At 58.9% G+C, this 16,429-nt stretch overlaps 1 protein-coding gene across 1 annotated transcript; it reads left to right on the top strand.

Moving 5' to 3' along the window:
* Positions 1–3,958: 3,958 nt before the first annotated feature.
* Positions 3,959–11,509, top strand: LOC117653415 (putative thiamine transporter SLC35F3). Its single transcript, XM_034399071.1, has 10 exons — positions 3,959–4,065; positions 4,500–4,742; positions 4,916–5,084; positions 5,346–5,524; positions 5,607–5,735; positions 5,844–6,033; positions 6,136–6,225; positions 6,290–6,419; positions 7,382–7,411; positions 10,769–11,509. Exons 2-10 carry the CDS (start codon positions 4,530–4,532, stop codon positions 10,881–10,883), a joined length of 1,245 nt encoding a protein of 414 aa, XP_034254962.1. The 5' UTR covers positions 3,959–4,065; positions 4,500–4,529; the 3' UTR covers positions 10,884–11,509.
* Positions 11,510–16,429: the final 4,920 nt, after the last annotated feature.

Raw genomic sequence — 16,429 nt, 5'->3', positions numbered from 1 at the left:
ACCTAGGGGGTGGGTTGGGAAGGAAAGGGGGTGGGGGAGTCGGCAGCGGAGCAGCGGGTCATGGCGTTGCCGCTGCCGAGCTGCGGATCAATGCGACCGTCCCCTTCCCTCGCGGTGGGGGCGGCGTGGGGCCCTTCGCGCAGCCCCGAGCCCCCGAGCCCTCGCCCGGCTGCGCGCTGCGCGCTGCGGCCCCAGCACCACAACCAGTGGTCTCGCTCGCGCGGAACCCGCCGGAGGGACGCCCGCCGCCTGGGCAGTGCCGTGGCTCGCTGTGGCTTGCTGTACGTGAAGCGGCTGGCAGGCGCCCTCCACCTTACACAGTCTCGGCCTTGGTTCTTCGGGCGGGCCGCGGCCCCCGGGCCACACTCGTCCACCAGCCCGGCGCCGCAGCCCTGGCTTCCACCACTCCGCTCGGACAGCACGCACCCCGCCAAGAGCAGCGTCTTGGACTCTCCCGGAGCCCTTTGTGCGCCTCGCTGCGCCCTCACGGTAAGGACGCCCCCCCCCTTTCCGAGCCCCCGCCGCGTCGCTCCTCACGCCCCGGGGGAGTCCCGGACGGGCGGGGCCCTCGCGAGCCCTCGTCGCGGCTTCCGTCCGTTGGCTGCGGGGTACAGAGGTGCGCCGCGCTCATGTCGCGCAAGTCGCGCGAGGAGGCTTTGCTGTTTTGAATCCTTGAGTCGGCGGACCACTTTCAGCGCTGGAGGGGGTCAAGTCGTCTTTTTCCCTCCTGGTGCGGAGCTGCCGGGGCTGGCCTGGGCTGGATGCGGCATTCGAGCCGGCAGGCCCGGGCAGGCCCACTGGGCAGGCGCAATGGGCAGGCCCCACCTGAAGGACCTGATTGATGCAAGCCGATGCACGCCGTGTCTGGATGCATTTAGGAGAAAACCGCAACCTCTGCCTCAACCTGTTGCATTTCATCACCTTCGTGGCTTGCTATGCGGCTTGGCCTAGTCCCCATACCGAGATCGGCAAAAAAGCCTGGATTCTTCTTTGTGAGGCTGGGTGCATTTTGACGGAATTCCTCACCTCCTGTTGACATTTCTCGCGAAGCAGCCCTTTCCTCAGCCTTCGCTTTGTTTCACGCACTCAGAAATGTCACGCATGCGGTAGAGAAAGGTCACAACAACAAGAACAATAACAGCAAAACCTCGGCCGGGATGAGAAACAAGGAAACAGAACGCGGGGCCCGCTGATTGGTTCACCGGCCGTTTTCCTGTCTTTGATTCGGCCCGACAGCGCCGTGATGAGGACGTATCCGGCCGGCAGAGAGAGAAGGGGGAGGGGGGGGGGCAGCGCGGGTCAGGGGGGCAATAGCCCTTTGCGCGACATTTGGGGTGGGGCGGGGCGGGGCGCGAGGGACTTAAATGCGATGGCGGGGGAAATACAAGTGGCAAGGCGCGGCGGGGCGGGGCGGGGCGCGGTGGGGGTGGACTCGGCTGCCCAGCGGACCACACACGGTATCGACCACGACCGCGCCTCATTAACTTTGCGCTTGACGGGCCGGCGGCCGACGGGACGGGTCCGACCGCTTCCGATATTAGCCGGGGGCCCGGCCGCCAGTGCCGCCCTGGGCACTACGGTGCCTCTCTCTCCCTCGCACGGCTGCGGAGTGCGGAACGCCCCGTGAGTGCGGCGGAGACCGAGCGACGCAAGCACTGCCACCGCCTCGCGGCCATTCCCTTTGTTTTGGGCAGATCCACTCGGGGATTGATTTTCCGCGGTGGTGGTGCGGTGGGGTGTCGCGTCGCACCGTGTCGCGCTGTCCGGCCGCGGCAGTGCCTAGAGAGGACTATGAGCAGGCCGAGAGCACCGAGCCACCCGGTCATTAAACCTGACATTTGCAACAAGAGCGGGGCGAGGGATCGCTGGAGAGTGGAGCTGCCTTAAGTGGGGTTGGCGTGCCGCCGTGCCGCCGCCGCGCCGCCGCGCTCGCACGCTGACCTGGCCGTCGAGTGACCCTGGCACGTGCGGCTGCACTGGAAGTCTCAGGGAGGGGGAGGGGGCGTCTTGACCTACTTGACACGCAGCGCGTTGCCGCCTTGCCGCCCTGCCGCGTTGCAGTGCCGATGGATGGGGCTTGCCGGCGTGCCCTCCGCGGCTTCGCGGCCTTCCTCCGATTCAACCGAAATATCGACCTCGCATCGCGTCACAAAAGCACGCGCCCGGCAGGCGATGCCGGACAGTGCGGTCTCTCTCGCACTCCGTGGCGTCCAGTGGCGGTGCGAGGGAGACAGAGCGACGAGGCACAGCAGGGTGGTGCGGTGAGTGGAGCGCGCGCTCCGCACCGCGGAAACGAATTTATGGTGGTGGTGCACATGGCGTGGCGCCGCGGCTCCTGGCCTCCCCGATGAACGTCGTCCCGCCAAAGCGATTGCCGGCCGGGTGAGCGCGCGGCCCTCGGCGCATCAAGTATTTAGGCCCCTCTGTCTTGCCCGCCCCGCTGAAGGCCCTGCTGGAGGCCCTGCTGGAGGCCCTGTTGGAGGCCCTGTTGGAGGCCCTGCTGGAGGCCCTGTTGAAGGCCCTGCTGGAGGCCCTGTTGGAGGCCCTGCTGGAGTCCCTGCTGGAGGCCCTGTTAGGCCCTGCTGGAGGCCCTGCTGGAGGCCCTGCTGGAGGCCCTGCTGGAGGCCCCGCGTCCCGGATCGTCCGTGGCCGGGTCGGGGAGGAAATCATGCAAACGGCCCTAAGAAAGAACGGCTTCCCTGACGCTGCTCGAGTTCTCCCGCGCAGCTGGCGTCCATGATTTGCGCAGCCTTTTTGCTTTGCAGTTTGTTTTTACGGCTGATCCTTTTCTCCCATGAGAGGGCTGTCTTCTGAAGGGCGCTGCCGCTGGATTGCAAAGCAAATATGGCCGAGCGAAGCACTGTCGGAGCGCCCTGAATGCTGCAGTGCGGGGACCGTCGCGAGCGTCTCCGTCAGCGCCGTCTTGCTGATGCTGCGGGCTGCAGGGTCCACTCCACCACGATGGCGACGGAGCGGGAGAGGGCGAGAGCAGCTGGCTGTCAGTCGCCAGTCGGTCTATCTTTCTCGCACCCGTACGGAACGCCAGTAGTGAGTGTGAGAGAGACCTTCCGCTGAGGGTCAGGGAGATTCCCATTTTTATTCACCTGGTTCACAGGCCAGCACCCAACCTTCTCTTTCAGGTTTCTGACGATTCTCCCGCCCCTCTCTGCCGAGGCTCCTGATGAGGCTCTCAGCCCTAGTGCGCGGCGTGCCGCCAACTAGCTCGGCTCGTGGATTAAAAATTAAAACAAACTGCGGGCTGTGGCTGCGACAATAATCCCAAAGTTGGTCCGCAAGTTTTCCCATTAAGGCCGGTGCACTAACGAACCGTGGTATCAGGGGCCACACCGCCACACTGGAGGGGCTGGAGGGGTGGAAGCACCGGGCAGCCGTCGCCGCGTCGTCGGCACTGAATAGTGCACAAGGTTATCTCAGATTACCGCGGCCGGCCGGTCGCGGCCAGTTCAGCCGGGCCACCCGAAATAGCCACTGCGCCGCGCCCCCACCCCCCGACTTTCACTCCAGTGCTCGGGACTTGTTTCACTGACCGCTGTTTCCAGCTGCATGCCAGGCTGCTTTACGAAGACCGTTTGCGCTAATTCCTGTTTCAGGTGCCGCTGGTGCCGCCGCTGCGGGGCGGGCCATGCTCGGGCGGTAGGGCGGGCGCCCCCTCGCCCCCCTCGGCCCCCTCGGCCGCCACGCCGCCCGCATGAGGCCCGAGGCGGGGGCGAGCGACGCCACCATCTTCCACCCAAGGGCCGCGGCGCGGGGGCGGTGGCGGGGGGCAGCGGGGGCCACCACGGCGGCGGGGGCGGCGCCGACCACAATGGCCCGTTCAGCCAGTCGTCCCGCCTGCAGCACTCGGACTCGGGTACGTACTCGCCACGCCCCCGCCTTGCCTGGCCTGGCCGACGAGGGCGTAGCTCACCATGTCGTTCTGCTGCAGCGGCCAGCGGCCACGAGTCCATCCCGGAGACCTCCATCCCCGTGGTGGTGCGGCCGCGGCCGCGGCTGCGGCGCCTCACCAAGTGCAAGGACTCGTGCTGCTCGGAGCCGGCCAGGAAGGTGAGTCTGCGTGGCGCGGCGCGTGCGCGGCGCGTGCGCGACATGTCGTGCTGGGAGGCCATTAGCGCAACAGCGCCCTTTACCTCAAGTTGGGCATTCAAGCGATCCAAGCAGGCGGCGGTGACGAGCCGGCCGAGCGACACGGCCAGGAAACGTCGTCGCTCTGTCTCTCTCGGTCTCACGGGGCATCCCGTCTGGGTGCGAGAGAGACAGAGCGACGAAACGCCGTGCGGCGTGCGCACTGCGTGATCAACCTGCTTCAGCCGTGCAGAGCGTGGCAGAGCGCCTGCGGGCCACCGGGTAGGCAACCGCCTGCAGTTCGCGGCTCGGCTGTGCGGCGGGCTGGCCTACCTCGCCGTTTGCAGGCGCTCGTCGTCGCCGCCCTGGTTGTCGTTGTTGTTGTTGCTGCTGCTGTAAAGAGCCCCCTGTTGCAGATCTACTTCGGCGTGTGCATCACCATCTGCATGACGGCGTCATGGGTGGGCGCGACGCACAGCATCAAGCTGCTGTACCTGCGCCACCCGCTGGCCGGCTTCGGCTTCTACACGGACCAGCTGTTCCCCGCCTCGCGGCCCGGCCTGGACGACGTGCTGTCCCCCCAGACCGCGCACCCCCTGGGCGTGCACCGGCACCCGCACAGCAACGCCAGCACCACCGCCATCCACCACTACCTGCTGGTAGGTTGGTCCCAGGATCTTTCTTTGGTTGAGTTTCTGGCCAGATTAGCAGTGCCCCCCGCCTTGAGTCGCAGGGGAGGACCTCTAATAGTCGTTTAAGCTGTGGGGTGGGAGCTAGTTAGTCAGAGCGGGAGGGAGTTTAAGGATCGCAATGAAGAAGGGATTTGTTGCAGCGCGCCTCGTACAACGCCCCGTTCTTCACCACCTGGTTCATCACCAACTTCACCATCCTCTTTTTCCCGCTGTACCTGGTGTGCCGGCTGCTGACGGCGCGCTGCGTGTCCTGGGGGGAGGTCCTCGGCGAGTGCGTGCGCGGCTTCCGGGACAAGGGCTTCACGCCAGGTACGCCCGGCGTACGCCCAGAGGCCCACAGTGGGCCAGGAAACCGGTGGAGGCGGCCAAAACCCTAGACGCGTTTTGAGCTCCAGAGACACCAAATGGGACTCGAACCGAGCGTGTGACCCCACCAATGGATTACTCTCCGAACGAGGAATCCATTGGTGAGGTCCCACGTTCGGTTCGAGTCCCACTCAGCGACTCTGAAGCTCAAGACACGCCAGGGAGCGCGCAAGTTGCCTTTCCTCACTCCTTGTCGCCCTCCAGCGCGCTTCCTCACGCGCTGCATGCTGTTCTGCCTGCTGTGGGTCGGCACCAACTACATGTACATCCACTCGCTGCGCATCCTGCTGGCCACGGACGTGATGGCGCTGTACGCCACCAACGTGTCCTGCGTCTACCTGCTGTCCTGGGTCATCCTGCACGAGCAGTTCGTCGGCGTCAGGGTGAGCAGCGCGAGGGAGAAAAAAAGGGCCGGGGGTGTGTTCGAACCGGGGTTCAGCGAGTGACTGTCCCTCTGTGCCGCAGATCGTGGCCGTCATCCTGTGCGACACGGGCATCGCGCTGCTCGCCTACATGGACGGCATCACCGGCAGCCCCACGCTGGGCGGGGTGGTGCTCGCCGCCTGCGCGGGGGCGGGCTCGGCCGTGTACAAGGTACGCCGCGAATCCTGCTTCTCACAAAGAATCAGGTTTAATCCTGCGAAAAAAAGGACGAAGGCCAGAAGTTGAACCCAGAAACTCAAATTCTGTCCATGGCCGCAGGTGCTGTTCAGGAAGGTGATTGGCGACGCGAGCTACGGGCAGGTGTCGCTGTTCTTCTCGCTCATCGGACTGCTCAACGCCTCCATCCTCTGGCCGCTGGTCCTGGCCTTGTACCTGACGGGGGCGGAGACCTTCAACTGGGACCAGCTGCCCTGGGTGGCCTTGATGGCCTCCAGCGGGCTGTCCCTTGGTAAGGGCCTGGGCGGCGGCGTGCGTGCCAGCGAGCGATCGCGTGGCAGAATCCTAGAGCGGTGGTGGTTCTGTGGCCGCTAACGTTCCTTTTGCACTGCAGTGGCCAACCTGCTGGGCAACTTCGGGGTGGCCATCACCTACGACCTGTTCATCACGCTGGGCCTCATCACCTCCGTGCCGGTGTCGGCTGGTGAGTACCCCGTGTCACAGCGTCGCCGAGACGACAACGCCGACTAACCCCCTCCGACTCTCAGCCCTCGACGTGGTGCTGTACGGCGCCCACTTCGCCGGCATGAAGCTGGCCGGGATGATCCTGATCGCCGTGGGCTTCTTCCTGGTCATGCTGCCGGACAACTGGCCGGACTACATTACAAGACTTCTGAGGTGAGCATGCGGGCCGGGGTGGGGGCACACCGTGAAAACGTGGTCTCAGTCATTTCGAGCCCGATTCGAGTTGCATCGAACTGTTGAAAACATAAAATTAAAAACCTTAGAATAATTCCGCACGCCCAATCTCATTCAGTGTTTTGGATATGAGTTGGTGCTGAGTACGCCCCTGCATAAGTAAACAGTAGTATTCGAAGAATTTCAATCACAAAAAAATTCCTAACAGGATGAGCTCGCAGTACAGTAATTCACCTTACTCGTATTCACCTTGAGGTATGTCGCCAAAGAGCGCAAACCACCGACCAACCCTTTAAATTACTTTTATTTTCTTCTATTCTTTTTCCTTTTTAAAACCTCTTTGCTTTCTAATTCTAGTGTGCAGGAAAGTATTGTGTGAAAGAATTATGGCACTCTGCACTGCTAAAGTAACAGCGTATAACGTTACAAAACAACCATTTTTCTTTCACATTTTAGGATGGGCCCCCTGACGTGGGTGGGATTATAAAAGCTTTCGCATAGCCTTGAGTATGTTTGCGGAGTCATTCAGCCGTCCTTGGATGACGTTAGAACCCATGTCCATTCAGGCAAGGAAGGACGGAATTTCTCACCCCCCATGTTTGTGGCCCAATTTTCTTCCATCCCAGAAGACCCCTCTTTTTTGTCCTTCTATCGACGCTTTGGTACAGGGAAATTTCCCTTAAAAATAATTAGAATTTGGAATACTAGCCGTGCACTGCGATTCAATAGCATCCTGTACTTTAATAATTGAAATTTTCACCTCTTTGGTCAGACTTCAGTAGTGTTTACTAAATTCGCCTCCGCCTTGCTGTATCGCTGCGTCTCTGGCCATGCCGTTCCCCAGGGCCTCGATAGAGTGAAACTGCTGAAGGCCACTTAGGTAGATTAGACGCTTTCCGTATTTCAAACGTCGTCTTACAACCTTGTGTGTCTTTTTTCAGAAATATCATCTTATTGAGTCACAGTGCTAGGTGAGTCGCCTGGATCTATTTGCAATGACTTTCTGCATGCTGTATGTTCTTCTTACGTGTGATTCGGCCCTGTTTAAAACTCCCTTCACCGTCAATCTGTCCGCGGGAAATGACACATTTTCAAGATAAAAACAAAACAAAACAAAAAGTCTTGAAGATCTTTTGTAAAGACAACAATGTTCGAATGTTTCGTGTTTCCCGCGGGCGGCTTAGCTGTCCTTGCATGCAACTTCGTGGTGAGAATCTTGGTGAAGTCGGTGTCTCCGTTTCTCCCGTTTTTCTTTTCTTCTTTCTTTGAAGCATGATGGTCGCCTGGTCTTCGGTATTTGTTTCTATGAATTGGAACGGTGTATGTTCCTACCTTCCCTTTTGAAATACCCCGCAACTTTTGTTATGTGTGAAATATGCCCACAATCACTTTTAGTGGTAAATCCCATGCACTGGGTTGATCACCCTTCTTTGCCTATTCTTTTCTGGAATCACGACACGAGGGATCTCTTAACATAAAGGGTGCAGTGAGAACGTTTGCACTTTATTCTCTAGGCACGTTAACACATGAAAATTATCCGCGCCATGTTTTGCGTTTTTACAACATACCCTACTAGAGGCACGGCGACAATATTACACGCCTACCCTTATACATTTCCCCAAATTTTCTGTCTCTGCTTTTGCCTCGTTCCCTGGTAATGAATGACCAAAAGTAATTTGCATGTCTCGACTTTCTCTAATCGACTTTATTCTTTACTGGCATGGCGATTCCAACTTCTTACGCTACCAGCATGAGTAAAGTATAATATTTTTGACGAACTTTGCGAGGACCACGAATTTTGTAATGTCTTTTTCTAGGTGGCCTTTAGACGCACGGCGTAAGTCAGTAAGTCTTTCTTATTTCCAGAGAAACTGTGCCGTGGACCACGTCCACTGGACATGCCGTCCTCAGCCGAGTCTCACCGGGTTGGCCCCGGCCAAGCCTTAATCAAGCCGTGGCGGCTCGCGAGGCTCTGCTGAGGACTTGTACTTACATGGTGTACCGAGGGGCAAGTCCGTCGAGACTTCCCCTCTACACTAAGAAAGCGAGGCCTCACATGTCCAACTTCCCAATGATTTTGTTTTGTTTTTGCCAAACCTCTCTGCCAGTCTGCCCTTGTTTACTCTGTGTGTACTGCACGTGTGGTAGCGCCAGTGTGTCCGACCGGATCCAACACCACCGCCCTTCCTTCTGCCGGCGCGACGCCCTGCCGGGCATGCCGGGCCACGAGGACCTGTACCAGCCCCGCCTGGGGCGCGCCGAGCGGTCGCTGAGTCGTGCCGACGCCCTCGCCGGCCTCGGGGCCTACGGGGGCCGCGAGCGCTCCATGAGCCGGGCCGACGCGCTGGCGTACGGGGCGTACGGCAGAACCGAGCGCTCGGCGAGCCGCGCCGAGGCTCTCGGAGTGTTCGGCCGCGAGCGCTCCAAGAGCATCGCGCCGATCGGCCGGCCCTGAGCGCCCTGAGCGCCCTGAGCAAATCGCTCGCGTCCCGCTACTCTGTCCTGCTCGCTCTCTCGCGCCAGCGCGCCAGCCGGGCCCTCCCGCTGGCCCTGGGGAGCTGGACGGGGCCAGGCTGGGCCAGGCTGGGCTGGGCCCGCTGGCGGACAGCAGTACGTACCACCACCAAGACGACCACGGCGTCAGCGGAGAGGCCACTGCGCGCCAAGCTCACTGGGGGCTGTCCGGTCGAGTCGAGTCTAAATGGTCTAAACGTTGCGCCGCCTGCTATTTGAACCCGCCCCAGTTCTTTCGCACACGAAAAGTATTCTTTCGCCGCTTGGAATGTGCAAGGCCCGTCAGCACTGGCTGCGGGGTGTCAAATAACAGGCGCATCAGAAAATTAAAATCAAAACAAATCTTTTCGACTACCTTACCTTAAAGAAAACAACTCAAAATAAATTCAGATGCCACCCCTTACATTATTTTTCCTTTGTGTCTTTGACTCATGGGCAGCCCCCTAGCACAGTCACTATCGCTTCGCCACTTCGCCCAGCACAAAAAAAGTTCATTTGCCTCTAATTGTTTTCGGGACATTAACTAGATTGGTGTTTGACAAGGAAACACTCGATGTTTCAAAATTCACGATTCTGATAGAGATCGTAAGGATTGAGACATCTGTTCCTAAATGTCGTTTCAAGATAACTCTTTGTCACAATTGATTAAGCATGACTTTTGAAAATGAATCTTTTGTCTCGAAACCAACAAACAATAAATCTTGGCAAATGATTATTTTCCACGAGTTGTGATCGTACTCGTGCCCATTCAAGCATCCTCGCCATTCTTCTCGAGGGGCTCCATCAAACAATCTGCGCTGCGCACAATCTCATGACAAATTTCACCAAAGTTAGAAAAAATATCATCCTCATTAGCATTCCACAAGAAACTTACAAAAAAGTCACAAGCAAATCATCGCTTCCACTCACTGTGTGGCTTCCCGCTTGATGTTGGCTCGGCTTCTCTCGCTTCGCATCAACCTGTGTGTTCTGTCTCTGTAAGCGTGCCTGTGTGTCTGCCTTCTCGGTGTCTGAGCTGCGGGGAGCATCGAAACCAAGTCATTTCTCCTTCTTTTTCGGCCACTTCTCATAATACTTTTCTCTGAGGGCTCCTCTTAATTCCACCACCTTTTCAGATGAGAGATATCGATTGTGGGGCCTTCCACCCAGTTTAGGTTGTGCGTGCCTCAACACGTTGGTTGTGCACACCCTTCTGCGGTCTCCTGTGAGAACTCTTTAGATAAATAAATGAAAAGCAAAAACTTTGTTTCTATTCATAGCATGTGTTGGGTCTGTAGATTTCTTGTATACAGTCATTTTTACCTATACTCAAATAGTCTTTTCATATTTTATATGCATTTTGAGGTAAAAAGGTCCTCTCTGCCTGCTTTCGCCTCTGTAGATTAGGAGTAACTCTTATGAAGCGCATGTTAAATTTATGAGCTAGGCATGCGTTTTTACTCTTTTTCTCTCTCGTTCTGATCATACTTTGCGTTACCATCGTCACTTCTGAGCTTCCTACTGGATTCGATAAGAGCGCCGGGCTAGAACAATTTACTGTCTTGCCTGATAAAATGAATTTTTCGACTTTTGTATCCTGCGGGAGGCAGGTTTGCCGTATACCATGCTCTGATTTTCCATCTATATAACATAACACACTTGACTTATAAGCCATCAGGCAACTTTAACAAAAATGATAAATTTTACCAGACTGCCTACAACTAAATTCTTTCTAGCCCAATAACAGTTAATTTTTTGTTCGTTTGTTCGTTTCGTTTTTCGTGTATGGAATCAACGAGAGCTTGAACTGACCACTCTGCCGCTGCTGGTCGCAGGTGGAGTCGGCGCAGTCGGCACGGACTTCCCGGAGGCCAGCAGCGGACCGTGGTGGACTACCGCACCGGCTACATCCGCAGCCACCTGAGGTCGCCGTCGGGGAGGGTCCGGTGACCGGAGGAGGCCCAGGGCAGCCTGCAAGACAGCCTGCAAGGCCTGCTGGGCCCGGACTCACCCCGCATGGCCTTCGTCGAAGACTGACCGCGCACCGACTTAGAGGCTTAGAGCTGCACACCGGACAAACAGTGTGTGTCGACCACGAGAGTGAATGTAGGGCCAGGGCCACTAGAATAGAATCTTTCATTTTGTACATGTTTTCATGCGTGCGTGTGTGAGAGAGTGCGTGTGTACGCGAGAGACAAAGAGACCGTTTTTGGGAGAAATACGTGAAAATATTTAGAGCTGCGTCTCTTACCATAACTTAAACCAAAAACTACTGTTAAATACGTTTTGTCTTGTTTTTGTAAAAAAAAAGTTGTTTCTAAAATTTGTAAGACCACTTATGGTCGAGTACTTATGACAAATAATATGTCGTTCTCCCACTGACGCGCCAAAATGATATGCTGTCTTTTACACAGCGACACGAAGTGCATGAACCATCATTTTCATCACCATTTTTGTCCCCACTGAAGCCCTTTGTGATCCCCTTACCCCATCATTGTCTGCATGCCTAATTTGTATTGTTTGTGACTGATACTAGTCCTGTACTCTCATCTTCGAATAAAACTATTAACACAGAATCCGATCCTCTCTTGACTGGTGCCCTCTCCCTAAAGCACAGCCCGGTGGGGTAGTGCCGCACCGGCGTCGATACCCCGCGTCTTGTGGCTTGGGGCGTCTCTCCGGACTCGGCGATACTCCAGGCGCTGCGCTCCGGAGGGAGGGGAGCGGCAAGGGGAATGTAGTAATAAAATAAGAAAAACAATAAAAACTTTTCCCCCCGTTTCTTTAGCGTAATCGCATTTGGCGTGGTTTGCGAGAGGGAAAAGACATAATACAAGTTACGAGAGAGTTAGAAACGGTGGGAATAATACCGAGGATCCGATTTCAGGATGACGCAACGCGCTTCCAGCGACCAGGAAAACGGTCGAGTCGTCCTTTAGCGAGAAGGGGGGCTGGCTTTGACACCGAGAGCATTAACTACGACTTGCGGGCTACCCCAACTATAACTAACGGGCCAACGGGTCGCCGGCGGCGCGCTGTGGGTAAAGAGACTCTGGATTAGGAGGGGGAGGCCTTGGCGAGGCGCACTCAATGAGCGGGTCCCGAATGGAATGCATTTTTAATCGTCCTTATCCCACGGCGAGTACGGCTCCCCCCCCCGGTTTGCCGCTTTGCCCGCTTTGCCCACTGCCACTGTGCAGCGCCACTGTTAGCGCGCCACGGCGCAGAACGCCCTGTTGCTATTGACGCCGCGCCTTACGGAGATTAAGGCCTGCCTTATTCATAACGCCCCTCTCTCTCTCTCTCTCTCTCTCTCTCTCTCTCTCTCTCTCTCTCTCTCTCTCTCTCTCTCTCTCTCTCTCTCTCTCACCCCCTGCGGCGCTCCTTCGGGGCGACGGAAACGGAATGAGTGAGGGTGGCGCGCCGCGACCGCACTGGAAGGGGTTTCGGTAACAATGGCACGGCAGATCGCGCGGCGCGCCTCTCCAGCGGCTCTCCAGCGGCTCTCCAGCGGCTCTCCAGCGCCTCTCCAGCGCCTCTCCAGCGGCTCTCCAGCGGCTCTCCAGCGCCTCTCCAGCGGCTCTCCAGCGCGTGCAGCCGTGCGGCCGTGCGGGGCGCTGTAAAAACTCTTCGCTGGAGCGGCCCTGTGAGTACCGCCCTCCAGGCGAATGGAGTAGTTAGCGACGAGGACATCCCATCCGCACGCGCTAAAATAAAAAAAAAACAACAGAAAAACACTCAAAATAAAATGAGGAGAAAGAAACGCAAAAGGGGGGAGTGTCGACGTAAAATGAGATTTTAACGACGCTGCGGCGGTCGGGGTCGCGATCTGGAGCACCAGGGATGGAATGGGAAAGGGGAGGGGGGCGGTCGTCCCAAACGAGGCACCGAAAACAACAACAAAAACAAAGCGCGCGTTCGGACACACCAGAGGCGGTGCGATAGACGTCGCATTGATGACTGCGGCGCTGCTGCCACTGCCCGCCGGCGGTCCCGAGTCCAGCCACGGTCCAGCTACAGTCCAGCCATGGTGCAGCCCTGGTCCAGCCAGGGTCCAGCGATGCAGCAGGCATATTAACGAGCCTATCTGCATGGCCCGGGGGCGGGGGGCACAGTTTACCCACCTGTCATCACGGAGCGGCCACCGGGACCGGGAGCCCACCCGTCCAGAAGGGGTCCAATTGGAGCGTCCTTCGTCTCTGCTGCCTCTGTTGCTCCCGGTCCGTGGTGGCCGTGGTGGGCGTGGTGGTGGCTGGCGGTGGGCGGTGTGCCCTCGGCGTGCCCCGAGCCGCCCCGCCCCGCCCGGCCGGCGCCCTGCGGCCCTGTGCACGACGGATGCGCGGGTGCTGGCATGCCTGGCCGTGCCCTGCTTGGCCTTCCTTGGCCTTGCTCCCTGCCTCGGCAAATGCGCGCTTAGAATGCAGGCTGTCCGGCGGTTCGTACCTGGAGCGTGATTCCACACCGTCGCTCCGTCTCTCTCGCTCCCCTGCGGGACGCGCCGACGGGTGCGAGAGAGACAGGGCGACGAGGCCGCCGTTCGGACGCAGCCGCCTGCATTATTCGGGGCCCTGGTGCGTGTTGTGGTGTCGGGGCCCAGGGCGGGGCAGGGCGGGGCCCAACCGGCCAGCTGCCGACTTCAAAGAGTGATTTACAATCTGGCCGACGGATCGGTGCGACTCACTAATGCATGGCGCCACCCGCCCCGCCCCGCCCCTCCCCGCCCTGCGTCGCCCCGCCCCACCTCGACTGCAGCCTTGAAAAAACTTTGTTTTCAAATGGGGGATGTTCTTGCCTTTTTCCGGTGAGCGCGGGTCGGCCCTCACCGGAGAGCCTCCGTTTAGCAGTGCGCCACAGTTTGCTGAAAACTTTGGCCATTTTTCCAGACAAGTCGCGCGGTAGTCTGCGGCAAGCGCGGCAAGTGCGGAGTGCGGCACGTGACCTCGAGAGAGAGAGAGAGAGAGAGAGAGAGAGAGAGAGAGAGAGAGAGAGAGAGAGAGAGAGAGAGAGAGAGAGAGAGAGAGAGAGAGAGAGAGAGGCCCGCACCGCGACCACACCGCAAGCCGGCAGGGCAAGGTGGCCAGCCGGGCCGGGCCGGGCCGCTCAGGGGTCATCCTCGTCGGCCACTTAGGCGGGCCGCTCGCCAGGAGAGTGGAAAGAGATGTTGGCAGCACCGCCCCCCGGCCGTTGGCCCAGGTTGAGCAGGTTTGAGGGGGAGGTTGGCTAACTTGGCCCGCTTGGCCGGTGGCTCGGCGTGTTGAAAATTCGGGGTTACGATCGCTGGCCGGGGCTCGGAGCCGCACTTTGGGGGACCTAATCCTGCTAATGTTCCTGGCGATTGTCGCGCCACTGCTGGCGCGGCTGGCGCGGCACTGCTGCCGGCCGGTGTTGGTCTCTCCATCATGCAGCCCGTGTGGGTGGCTGCGAATCCATGAAGCTCGCTGGGTCAGTGGGTCGAGCGGACCACCGCTTTGGGTACGACCAGGGGTACGACCCATCCAGGACGACCGGGCATGATCCTGTACACACAGTCCTGTCCCCCCCCCCACTCCATGTTTACATTACCCCGGCCACTTACCCCTCCCGGCTAACTTCCCCCCGGCCGCGCGACACTGCGACAAAGTTCGGGCAAAGCGACCTGTCCCAACCGGCGTAATGGATTGGTGCTCCACCAACTTTAACAATAACTAGGCAGCCCACGTACGCTCAGCGTTTTTTTCTTGCGTCTCGCGCTGCCTCGGCTCTGGTTCGCCGCTCGGCGCCGCTCGGCGCAGACCCGCTTCTAATTCTTGGCCGGTTCACGCGTTCCAGGCAGAATAATTGAATCGGCAGTAATGGCTTTGTTCCTGTCGTGTACACTGTACACACTCGGGCGATTGATTCGTTTGCAGCGAACGCACGGACGCTTTGAAGAACCCCGCCGCTTTTCCGGGCCCCCTTTCCGGACCCTTTTTTCGGCAAAGAAAATTTGCCGCCCCGCCTTCCAATCGGCGAATCGGTTCTGTCTGTCTGTCTTCCGTCCGCCCGTCTCTCCCGCCATTGTTTCGGGGCGATAATTGGAGCTCCGTCAAGCCGGCTCTTCTTGCGGCCGCGCGGCCCCACTGCGAACTCTACTCGCTGGCATCACGGGCCTGCACGGTACACTGTCAAACCGCGGCTCTGCGCTGGTTCGACAGGTCCACTCGGCGAAATCGGAAGCAAACGCCAATGCGCTGTCACGCTCCGCGATCATTTTCTCCTTTCTCGGCCCTTGCAATGGCGTTCTCGAATCGGCGTCAAGTTGGCGTAATTTTGTCGCCGAAAAGGAGCCAAGTCCACAAGCCGAACGTCAATCGTCATGACGGGCCGTTTCGCGTTGTGATCTCGGTTGTAATGGAGCCTTGTGCAAAGGCTGGTCTCTCTCAATATTGAAACTTGACAAAACCACAGCCGCCGCCGCGCAATGCCGCCGTGTGCAGGGTAATGACGATTGTGGAATCGCGGGGGCGTGTACACTGCATCGTGATTCGAAGCCCACTTGGGCCATTTCCCTTTGCGGCCGGTGGGGCCCAGCGGGGCCCAGCAGGGACGCCGGGGCGGGCAAGGCGGGCACGGCGGGCACGGCGGGCGTGCACCCTCTCAACTCCGGTCCGGCGGGCTGCAGCTACGGCACCGCACAGCACCGCGTCGGCCTTTCAACAGCCCGCCCACCGCTCCGCGCTCCGCCGGTCTTCGGTTTTCATATTTCAGCTTTGATATTTGATCAGAACGGCAGCCGCAGTGCCAAGAGAGGGGAGCTGCTCTCGGCGTCCACAGAGACCCACCGGGCCCCACCGGGACCCACCGGGGCGCAGGGGAACCCAGGGGAACCCAGGGGAGGGCAAGGAGGCCCCGCCGGGCCACGCACCAATTCCTTCCAGGCTTCGCCGGGGGCATTCCATCGTCAGCAAGATGATAAAAGCCTGCCGCTTTGGAGGCGGCGGTGTGATGCCGTGGTGGCGGTGGTGGTGGTGCAGAGGGAGCCGTTGCCATGGTGACGGCATGGTGACGGCGTGGTGCCGCCCTGGTCGCACCGTCGCGCCCCACTGGTTCAGCGGCCAGCACACGTGGCACCGCACATGTGTGCCGACATGGCGATGAATTTTTTTTGTTTAAAAAAAAGAGGGAGGGGGAGGGAGTGAGAAAAAAAAGACGTGCATAATGGAAAAGGCCGCCGCCGGGAGAACGAAATGAATGAGGAAATTACTGGTTCGTATCGGGCATCGATGATTTATGTCTCGAATCGCCTAAATAATGATTGGACTTGGCGGCATGTATATGTTCCGCTGAGCATTGAACAATGTTTCGGGTGCGGGGGCGCGTGTGTTGTGCGTGCGTGCGAGTAGCTGGTCTAGTCTCATCAATATCTCGGGGAAATGGATGGGTCCCCCGGTAGATTTGGACAGTGGCGCCCTGTTTCAGCGGAAGGGACGGCAGGGCTGGAGGAGGGTAGCGGGGGAGGGGAAGGGGGCAGGGAGCGC

This window comes from Thrips palmi, unplaced genomic scaffold, assembly GCF_012932325.1.
Source record: "Thrips palmi isolate BJ-2018 unplaced genomic scaffold, TpBJ-2018v1 HiC_scaffold_10, whole genome shotgun sequence".
In the NCBI taxonomy this organism is placed as follows: domain Eukaryota; kingdom Metazoa; phylum Arthropoda; class Insecta; order Thysanoptera; family Thripidae; genus Thrips; species Thrips palmi.
Note: the sequence above shows the minus strand (reverse complement) of the source record. Positions and strands in the feature narration are given on the sequence as shown.